Here is an 11173-nt window from a genome sequence, read left to right on the forward strand (position 1 = left end):
CTCACTTCAGGAAATGTATCAATCACTTCAGATAGAGAAGTCATAGATGGATCTTTTTTAGTTCAATGCTCTAATGTCAAATCCTCTTTAAAATATATGTAGATCATGCCCGAGTTACTTAAAGCAAACAGTTTTATTTTTAGAAATGTGCTTTATGAAAGAGCCTTCACATAACTCATATCTGTAGTCAGCTATGTAGGATTCTGACACAAGATTAAATTAACTATTTGGGGGTTATGGTATCTATTTATGTATATCATGTTAAAGAATGGATGTATAGTTTTCAAAATCTTTTAAAGTTATATGCATTTCCATCACTTTGAAGCATGAAGTAAATATACACATGAATGAATTCTGTACTAATTCTGATATTTTCATGTACAGCTGTGTAAAAATCACTGATTAAAAAAACATGAAATAAGATGTTTTCCTATTTTCTTTTTTGGTTGCTGTAACACGAATGTGACCACTTGGTGGCATCACTTCACAATATGTCTACAAGCAGGCCATTGGTTCAACCATACTGTACTTCAACGTTGCCAGTGCAAAGCCAAACTCTGGTGAAAAATATGCAGTTTTGTATTGCACTATGAAAAGAATTGTACATGTTACAGTGAAGAACTGTCAAAATTGGATAGTGAATACAGGCTTCTGGCCAAATTGAGCTTGTTAATTTATACACTTACCACTGCTTTACATCGACTATGAATAACTTCCAGTCTGTGACTGACCGTCATTTTGTAAACATACTTTTATTTCAATTTAATTTTAAAAAATAGGCCCAATGCATTCAAAACCTATTAGACATCTCTGAGACAGGCTGTTCAGGTGTGAATTAAACCACTAACTCTGCAGTAGTCCGTTTGATTATTCAGCAGCATGGTTCAGATGGGTGATAAGTTTAAAAGTAAGAGCTAAATGAACACCAGCAGCTTGATTTTCCATAAGTGTTCGGGTATTCAGTAAACGTGAGTAAAACTGATAGCTGGCAGGCACAACCTTCATAGTGAAGTTTTATTGACAAGTTAAAGAAAAATAAACCTTACTGTCTTCACTTAACCTTACTGACATCGATGAACATGGTACATTTTTTAGGGGAGATAGATATTTCATTTGGATGCATTTTATGCCAACTGAACATAAAAAATGGCGAGTGTGTGCGTTTATTGGTGATCTTAAAGATGATCACATGCAGGGATCTTCACTCGTTTTTCTTTGTAGGCTATTATTGGATCAGAGATCAAACGTTTCCCTTCATATTCCTTAATTTAGTTACGTGTACTTTTGCTGTTTGGCCTCTTTACCAACCTCGTTTTGTTACTCTCTTCTCTGATGTCCCGTCAAACTTATAGCCAGACACAAACTATTGAGACAGCGCTGACAGCACTGATGGTCAAACACTTCTCTCTCCATTTGAAAGTCAAAGTTTCACGCCGTGACGCTTAGTAGGATTGGGATGCCCCGCGAAGTGAAACGGAAAGAGCCTTCACGCAGGGGGTATGCAGCAATTCGAGAGGGTAAATTGCCATTTTGTTGTGGCCATTCAGCTTCCTGGCAGGGAAAAGGGGAGGATGGACCGTGAAAGTAGGAACGAATTGGTGAATGGTGCCACTTAGCATGGCATATGGCGCGTTTGGAGGGCTATACGCTGACACCAGCAAATTGACAATTTCATACTGATTTCAGAGTTACATTCGCCACACACGATGTTATGCAGAATTTCAGCGTGATTACCAACTTCAGCAATTCAACTGGGGTGAAATGAGCCTATGCTTCCAATGTGATATGACTATCTGCAACTTATAACAGACTCCAACAGCTTTTTTCTATTTAACAATTTAAACTTGGATTAGCCTCGTATTAAATGAATTTCTTTCCTTAAAAAAAGTTGGTTCAGCTAAGGGGGCACACATTTCTGTCTGACAAAATATAGAGCGAGGAAAATCAGGGTAACGCCCCACGCCTTTTCACTTCTACCTTTCAATTTTCCACTTTGCCCAGATAAAGGGAAAACCATGGGAAAAAAGTTGGTCAGGAACTGGTCCCCCCCCCAAACGCAAAAAACAAAACACATTTTTAATGGAGGCAATTTGCATTCGGTGTCCGTATGGGATTTTCCTTGAACATTATATACCTTTTTTATCGAAAGACACAGATCACTCTAAGGTCAGAGTCCATACACGAGTTTAGATTAACATATAGCTTCCATTAGTTCAGTGTTAAGGATTTATAATTCCTTATTGTGTTTAGGAGCAGTTAAACTGGAATATTATTGAAATGTTTTATCTTTGTGTCTTTCAGAATCTAAGTTTAAAAGCGCTAACGGCTAATTAAATGACTGCACTTGAGCAATTTTTCAGTCTGCTCATCCTTAACACAAAGCCTTTAACTATCTCATCGCTGGGTTGCTTTTTTTTTTGTTTGTTTGTTTTTCGTTTTGTTTTTTGTTCTGGCCTTTTGTTAAATATTAACACGTAATTTAGTGTATCCCACCAAAGTAAGAGTCTTTAATAAGCCTTTAAATATCCCGAGGCTAGTCTATAGAAATCTGTGTCTTCTGTTATTTGACCAGAGCCCAGAACTTTCATAATAGCTCGTGGCTTTTCAGAAAGTCCCTTAAGCATCTGAAATACTTTTGCACCTGTCCGTGCAGCTCTATTCACAGTGGTCTTTCTACTCACAATAAGCAGTCACACCAGCAAGCCTCTATCATTATAGGGACCTGTCAACATTAAAGTAAGACACTGTGAGTTGGACTTAGATTTAGACTAGATTAAACGTCTGCAAAGAAAAAACAGTTATGCACCATTACAGTTAAAGAGGGCGTCATGTGTTGATCCATCTGGCCACACTGACAAAGGAAGGTTTGATGTTTTTTAAACCTGAAAAACAAAAAAGGGGGAGGGAGGGTTTCAAGTTGCTCATATGACTGTTGTTTTACGCACGGCTAAAGACACCGCGCTAAAGGCTGCTTGGTTATTTTCATTTAAATTTCGCTCTAGTCGTTCAGAGTAAATGGCAGATGTTTTGCAATTCAAGGCACATCAATACCCATGCGCTTTAGTGTTTAACAAAGGCGCCCTCCTTTTGTCAGGCTCTTGTGTCTTCCACAACAGAGCCCAACAAAGGTTTCATCCTCCAGCGAGTTATAAAGTTACTTTCCAGTCAGTTCATTTCGGCCCTTGAGAAAACCTTAAGCGATGTTAATGTGCACCTCTGTCCTTTTCATGCGGTAACCCCGGCACACACAGGCAAACACAGGCCATTATGTTGCCAAACCAAAGTAAGAAGTCTTTAAATAACCCGAGGAGCAGTCTATAGAAATTCATGATGCCGTTTCCATTTGATGTGTGATCAGAGCTTTGCCAACAGGTCCGTCGCGTGGCTTTTCAGAAAATCCTGTCAATATTTCCAATATTACTTTTGCAGTGCACCTGTTCGTGTACCTGCTCTCTTTACTGTGGCCTTGCTACACAACAATTAGCCTTTTGGACGCACCAGTGCTGCCTCGGGTCCATCTGAATGGGAGGCGGTACATCGATTTGCTCCGCTCACGGTGAGCCAACTTTTGGGCCCAAGTTTGCATATTTTAACAGGTCTGCAAGGCCATGAGGAGTGGCTATAACCTGCAATGTATTTCCATAACACGGGCTAAAGTGGATATAATTAGAATACTAAAGATTTAATTTCTGCTGTTTTTACATTTTCATTTTTCTTGGCCTATTATATATATATATATATCTAAATACACTTCACTTGCATCGCGTAAATAAGCATTGCTTTATAGCTTATATATAATATAAATGTTGCTCTACAACTATAGTTTTTAATTACTTTTTAAAATAAACTATTTTGCTCTGACGTTTCCTAACATGAAGATGACCTCTGTATACCTACGTAGCCTACTGTTAGGCACAAGTCTATTGGCTTGCAAATGCATCACTTTCCCTTTAGGAAGAAAACAGTTATTGCAGTAATTATATAATTACCTCACTAATTGTTGTTAACAAGTTCCCCAATAGTCCAATTATTACCGCAGCTTTGTCAGGTCCCCTCCGGCAGGAATCCATGACAAAGGTCCAATCGCGTTAAAGAATGACCTGAGGCTGAAAAGTAAAAGTGGAGCGAAGGACCTGTCCTTTTTGAAAACATACACTTAACTTGTCATTTAATAGCACTTGTATTATGATGCCCGTTGAGGACACAAGTTTCTCGCTGCGCTATTCTCATGGGTAGATGATGGCGTAAGAACTTATGACAGAGGTGAGGCGGGTTTTGGAGGAAAACAGTTTCAAAGCCTGATTGCATTCCGCCACTTCAGAAACAAGACCACCTACCCCTACCCCTTTTCATTTTAGAAATCTAGTTTTCTTTCTGTTGTTTCTTTTTTATTCCTTTGTCCTAACGAAAACATCCAACACTAATTGAAATTACACCGAGTAATCAGCGGAGAAATCGTGTGACACAGAATAACAAGACAGGCCAGTGTTTTGATGCCATGACTCCACGCTGAAATCAGCCCTCCACGGTCCTGTGTTAAAACCAAGCGTGAAAAAGCAGATAATGTGACGGATATCGGACAAAAGGCATCAGAAGGCCCACTTACACCCAGAGCATTTCGGCCAAGTTCCATACCGATTAAACGCTGAAGCATAACACCACAACTGTGTCCCGCAATTTTTCGGTTTTTACTCAATTAGTTACTCCTGACACAAGTCTGCCAATTCAGTTCATTCGACTGAGTGACTTCACGGCTGTGATTTAGTTCTGCGAAGGCAATAAATTTAACGTTAAATGAAATGAAATGTCCGGTTGCTAAAAGGGTTACAACCACTTGCAGGGACGTTATAGAAGTTGTCTGATTACCATTTCATAGCAGGATGAAGAGGAAACTAGTGTTGGTTCAGTTTAGAAGTGAAAGGAATCTTGTGATGCACACTGTAGTTACAAATCAGAGGAAAAGAAAAGATCAGTGGCACACCGCTAAAAACTGGCCTCTTTTCATTCTCGGCCTCTTCAGACTGAATACAAATATGCCCCTCCTTTAACAGAGCCTCACTCATTTCAACACACGCATTGTACACCAACACAGGATCAGGCAGGAGAACATGGGCAGTGTGAGACAGGTTTTCTCTACTGTGTCGCGTGTCCTTCAAATAAACTTTCCTGAAGTGCGCAACCAGCTCTATACATCTACTGAATGAACTGCATACACTGAGCCCATTTACCTTAAACAGCGATAAAATAGAGTGCGCCTAAGCTCTTGTTTACTTAATCCCACCTCGATCCCACAACCCTTTAACTCTCATATATCTCATGCGTGTTCTATTTTTGGGGGGTAAAAGACCGAAAGTTGAGTCACACAACGATGTGTGCTGCTGGCAAAGTTTCTGGGCTGCCTTTCCTCATAACAGCCATCCCTCAAGAGTCTCTCCATCTAAAGCAATGCATTATCAGGGACTGTCATCTAGTCCTTTTAACTGAATCAGTCAAAAATGGACACCGTTTTGTCAGTCAGTTTTTACTGAGTTTGCATCACTGCATTTTTTGTTTTGTTTCGCTTTGTTTGTTTGTTTTTCAGTGGGTGCTTTAAAAATTCCTACAGGGTGCAGAGTTCCTGTGGGCCACACCACATGTCCTGGTTTAAAGTATCACCCACTGTCAGGGAATGAGTCAACTAGCACTTATTGTATTTTGTCGTGCAGTCAGAACAACTGCATGTGGCATGTTGTGTGTTTTATATAAAAGAAATAACACAAATGTTATTTTAAATGACTGAAAGCAAAATGATCACAGTGTGGGCTATACTACTACTACTACTACTAATAATAATAATAATAGAAATAATAATAATAATAATAATAATAATAATAATTATTATTATTATTATTATTATTATTATTATTATTAATATGTGGATTTTGCGTGTGAATAAAACTTTTTTTAATTAAAGACTATAAAAAAGTTATTAAAGACATTTTTTACACAATAAGCCAATTACATATACAAAAACTATGTAATGAATGAAGGGATTAATTATGTTTTAATACTAAAAAAGCTGCGTGAACATTTTGCTGATATTATTTTATTATTGGGTTATTCTGAGATCCCGGCAGATAGTTCTGGTATGTTACACATCTTGGTAAGATGATTCATCCCTATTTTTCCATTTTCAGATGGTCTGAGTTTGAGCACAAAATGCCCAGTGGACTGCGGTGATCCTATGGTCAATACATTGTTTCAGCTGCTATGACTTTCCCAAGGCTCAGTTCCTTTCAGCGGGAAGTGTGGAAAATCGGGAAGCGAGGGAGCAAGGACAAGGGGCGGCCCGCGATTCTCCTCGGTGCCTCACTGAGGCTGGTATGAAGACAAAAACTGCTGACGCACAATAGTGAAAGAATGCTAAAAGTGTAAAAGTGTCCTCAAGGCACTTGGAACCTCTTCTGCTTTTTTTGTTCCAGCATCTAGGGTGTTTATCGTGTATAGTCTCTATATAAATATATATGAAAATACCTGCATTGTTTGCCTTTAAAAAGTAGCCTGGCTGATGTAATAAGATGTTGCAGGTGCAGAGGTTTTACTATCAGCGGTCACCAGAAAATCGGAGTGTTGTGGAGACACGACGTGAATTTCCACGGTGCTGCCTTCAACCTGGTGGCGTGAAACTCACTCACAAAGACTGAATACAGGAGTCAATAATGTCCATGCTGCACACCAAGCAGAACCATTATCATTATGTTTACTATTTTTACGCTACTTTATACATTTGCCACACAAGTTGATTATTAGACACCAAGCAGACGCTGCACAAGCAGCAGACTGTATAGACTCTATATAACTAGATCTGTTCTCCCATTAAACTCTAGTCTGGTTATTCATCTGTGCCCTGCACGAACCTGCGTTTGAGGAAATGAAGAAAGAAAAATATGAACCAGGTAATTAAAAAAAAAAACACTTCCAGGCTGTGTGAGTTTGGATTAAGGTGAGATAGATTTATTCTCAGTTATTAAACATGGAGCACCATAAAAAATAGATTTTCAAATAATTTGAGTCTTAATCTATAGTTAGTGTGGGCTTCTAAACCAACTATGGCTGCCAGTGTTGCCCATTTGAGCGCGAGAGACAGAGGCGGGCCTGTTTGCATTGACATGTTAAGTGGGTGTCTCTATATAAATCCACTCAGTGGGCCAGAGAGAGAAAGAGATTAACTTCAAGGAAATCAAAACGGACTAAGAGAATGGTGGCGACGACAGACTGCGTCGAGAAAGTCAAACCCACTGCTGGAAACAAGGTGTGTAAAGGAACATGTTAAAGGGAACTCAATAAAAGGGCGAATACCTCACAATTATTACGAATTATCGAAGCACGGAGTGTTGACTTTATGTGCTTTATAGGTGTCCAAACCACTCATGGAAAAAAAGCGAAGAGCTCGCATAAACCAGTGTTTGGACCAGTTAAAATGTCTCCTGGAGAGCTACTACAGCAGCAGTGTAAGTATGAGAACCACAACTTTAGAGCTAGAACAGTTTGGTTTGCTACTTTTGATGAGGTAGCTTTTTTTTTATGAAAAAGGTTTAAGTAATGTGATCTCTTTTCTCAGATTCGAAAGCGCAAACTGGAAAAGGCTGACATCTTGGAGCTCACCGTGAAACATCTCAAGAACCTCCAAAAAATTCAAAGCTGTGAGTTATGTCTTCATTCTTGAATATGTATTCGTGTATTTTTGAGAGCACAACTTTATGCAGAATTTGAATGTCTCTGACTTTGAGATGCATTTTTTTTTTTATTTTTTATTTTTTTTTTTAATGATTTTAGGCGCAGCGTCTGCTTTCGACGTTTCCGACTACCAAAGTGGCTTCCGCAGTTGCCTAACCAACGTCAACCAGTACTTGCTGATGGCAGATAATCTAAACGCGAGCGACCGCTGGATGTTATCGCAGCTTTCCAATAAACTCTGTCGCTCTCGGAGAAGAGCGGAAATCTCCAGCACCATGGACAGCGGCCTGGAGCAAACTGACACTCAGAGTGGGACGCAGAAACTTTCTCCATCCGCATCCGGAAATGAAAAGAGAAAAACGACCGGATCGAAAACTCTGAAAGTCCACAGTGCAAGCACGTCTCCTTTTCCACCTGCAGAAGAAGCATTCCGCTCCACTGAAGCCAAACAGGCTGTTCTTTTTGCGGCTCCTACTCAAAATACTAGTAAAAAAGGCTCCAGCTACATAAATGAAGGCGCAAACGGTCAGCAAAGCCTGTGGCGACCTTGGTAGCTTAAAGTCTGTAAATATCCTGTAAATAAAGCTTGATTTAACTGTTTATGTTTATTATTGCACTATAGTTTTCCTGGACATGTTGTTACTTATTGTTAATACCGTATTATTTTCCTAATAAACGTGGCAAAAGAAACGTCCCGTTGTGTTGTTTGTAACATGACATCAACCTTTCAGTCTGAATGTCAAATACAGCATGTTGTGTACAAAGTGGCACATGTATTAGTTTAAGGACGGATTAGTGTAAAACAGGGAGAGAGAGAGAAAAAACAATCCAAAACGACACAGATTACTGTAAAAAATGTAAACTTCAAAACGTTGATTGTGATTGTGGGAAGCCCGAGAACCTGTGTGTGCTTAAAACTTTAAAAATGAAGCGCTTCATAATTTCTATTTCTTTGTGGCATTTCTCTAAACTGAATTTGCCTAATTTCATGTGAAACTATGACGTCATTTTGTGGATTTTAGGGAAAACGGACTCGGTGGGGTTTGACTGTCATTTCTTCCATTCTTCTCTGGTTTCACGCGTAAGTACCGAAACAGTAGCGGGGAAATCAGATACTTGTCGGACAGCAAAACAATTTTCTGCTGTATGCAACTATTACACGCTCAATGTCCTCTAGATTTGGATACACTTATTTGATTCTGATCTGAGCTTTATATTTAATCATGTTATATTTCAATTTGAATTTATCCAATTTTTCTTTTTTCACCTTTTGGATTTTCTATTTTATTGAGCTCCTTCTTTAGTGGGATTTCCCACTTTGGGGTTAAAGTGTCTCATTTTATTTAAAAAAAAACAAAACAAAACATTATTATAGATTCATTTAACTCCTCCCTGGACTTTATATAGTGAAGTTCCAGACCATATTTGTCAAATTTACTGTAAACCTCATTAATCTGAAGTCTTTTCATTCTACGTGCGCGTAATCCACAGTAGAATGGAAAGTAGGAAGCGGGGCAACTTTTTTGGGAAAAATACATCTGAAATTTTTCATTTTGTTCAGCAGTGGTGAAGAAGTGTTTGTATACTAGATCACGTAGTTTTAAGGATAACTGCATAACCACATCAACTTGTGACACTATGTCCTGCGCTGGCTTTAAGGCTGCTGTAGACCTCTTTTAAGTGCCCTTTCTTCCGCTGTTTCAGCGGAGGTGCCATAAAGTGCCTCCCCTTTCTTTACTAACAGCGCTGGAGAGGATAACACCTTACAGCGAGGAGAATTGCTGCAACGCCCACAGCTATTTCAGGCGACCCATGCTGAAAACACTGCTGTCTCACAGAAGAAGTTTCCATGTGATACGGGCAGCCTGTTTTTGTTTTGTTTTTCGCTGCCAGAGAAACCTCAGTTATTACCCTGTCTCTGTCCAAACTGTTTGTTATTCCATCTTTGGTTGTTTGTTTGTTTGTTTTGACTGGTCTGCTAATAAAACCCTGTGCGAAAATCTCTCCTGGCAAAGTCAAAGCTGAGCTTTCCATGAGACCCGTACAAGAGTCTCAGACCACGGCACAAGAAAAGTTTGTTTAATACAAGAAAAAAAAAATGCCACGTGACCTTCACACTGAATGACCTTAAAACTATTTCTAAGAATTTCTATGAACTCTTCTTGCACTGGCCTAGTTTGGTCCACTATAACAGCTAACTATATTAGAGCTGAGAACCTAAGGGAGATAGAGAATACTTTATTAGCATTAAACTGCGCCCAGTGAAGCGCACTTAAGAGAGCAGACGTGGATGAAGTGCGCTGCAGACGTCTCTGTTCCTTGCCAATAAAAGCAGACCTGGCTCGCCCGGGTTCAGCACAGCCATGCAGTGCTTTAATTTATTTTGATGATCAGCGCAATTAAAACTGTAGTCTACAGAATGCTGCCACAGTCAGATGCACACACACACTAGAGATTGTCATTGGTTTCAAGCTGTTTCCAAACCGTGTGAATTACCTTTTGGCACATAGAAGGCGACGTGAACATGCTCATTGTTGTTAAAAACAAAACAAACAAAAAAGAAACCCTCTGGCTACAGACAACACCAACTTCTCCACAAATTCTCCATTACTTTAAAATAATGCTCACTGTCGATCAGCAGCTGAAAGAGAACAAAGTAACTAAACACTGATCATAAAAATAAACTCGATCATCACATTAACAGCTACTTAAACTTCGGGGATATTTCCGATGAAAATCAAAGTGACAACAGATGCACTTCAGTGGTAACAAGATAACCCACAAAGAGGGAATGGTTCTGCACACTGTAAAAAAAATCCTAATATAAAAGTATTTTACTGTGTATTTTACAGTTTTGTTCTGTTCTTCTAGAATATCATTAAATTTACATAAATAGACTGTGATTTCACATTTCAAATGTAAATTAACGTAAAATCACTGTAATGTAATAAAACATAATTTTCTTGTTTTTTAAATGTATCTGTCTGTACATATGCATATTTAGATTGTTAAAATAAATTCACAAATGTATCATGATTTCACAAATATGTGTCCGTTATTTGAAAGATTGAACTGTTAAATTCAAATGTAATGCTATGGAAAAATATATAAAATGATTCTCATAAACTTTTTTTTTACATCAAATAATAATTATTATTATTGCTATTTAAGGCGATCGTGGCTCAAGAGTTGGCAGTTCGCCTTGTAATCAGAAGGTTGCCGGTTCGAGCCCCGGCTCGGACACTCTCGGTCGTTGTGTCCTTGGTCAAGACACTTCACCTACCGCCTACTGGTGATAGCCAGAGGGGCCGATGGTGCAATACGGCAGCCTCGCTTCTGTCAGTCTGTCCCAGGGCATGCAATCCATTATTATTTAAACCAACTGTTAACTGTATATTTCTGTACATTTAAGTATTATTATTCATATTGCCACATTCATTGACCTTGTTTATAGGTA

At 38.9% G+C, this 11173-nt stretch overlaps 1 protein-coding gene across 1 annotated transcript; it reads left to right on the plus strand.

Moving 5' to 3' along the window:
* The first annotated feature begins 7200 nt into the window (after positions 1 to 7200).
* her3 (hairy-related 3) lies at positions 7201 to 8379 on the plus strand. Its single transcript, XM_005478288.4, has 4 exons — positions 7201 to 7291; positions 7395 to 7490; positions 7601 to 7682; positions 7816 to 8379. The coding sequence occupies exons 1-4, from the start codon at positions 7238 to 7240 to the stop codon at positions 8268 to 8270; spliced, it is 687 nt and encodes a 228-aa protein (XP_005478345.2). The 5' UTR covers positions 7201 to 7237; the 3' UTR covers positions 8271 to 8379.
* Positions 8380 to 11173: the final 2794 nt, after the last annotated feature.

This window comes from Oreochromis niloticus, linkage group LG20 (genome assembly GCF_001858045.2).
Source record: "Oreochromis niloticus isolate F11D_XX linkage group LG20, O_niloticus_UMD_NMBU, whole genome shotgun sequence".
NCBI classification, from domain to species: Eukaryota; Metazoa; Chordata; class Actinopteri; order Cichliformes; family Cichlidae; genus Oreochromis; species Oreochromis niloticus.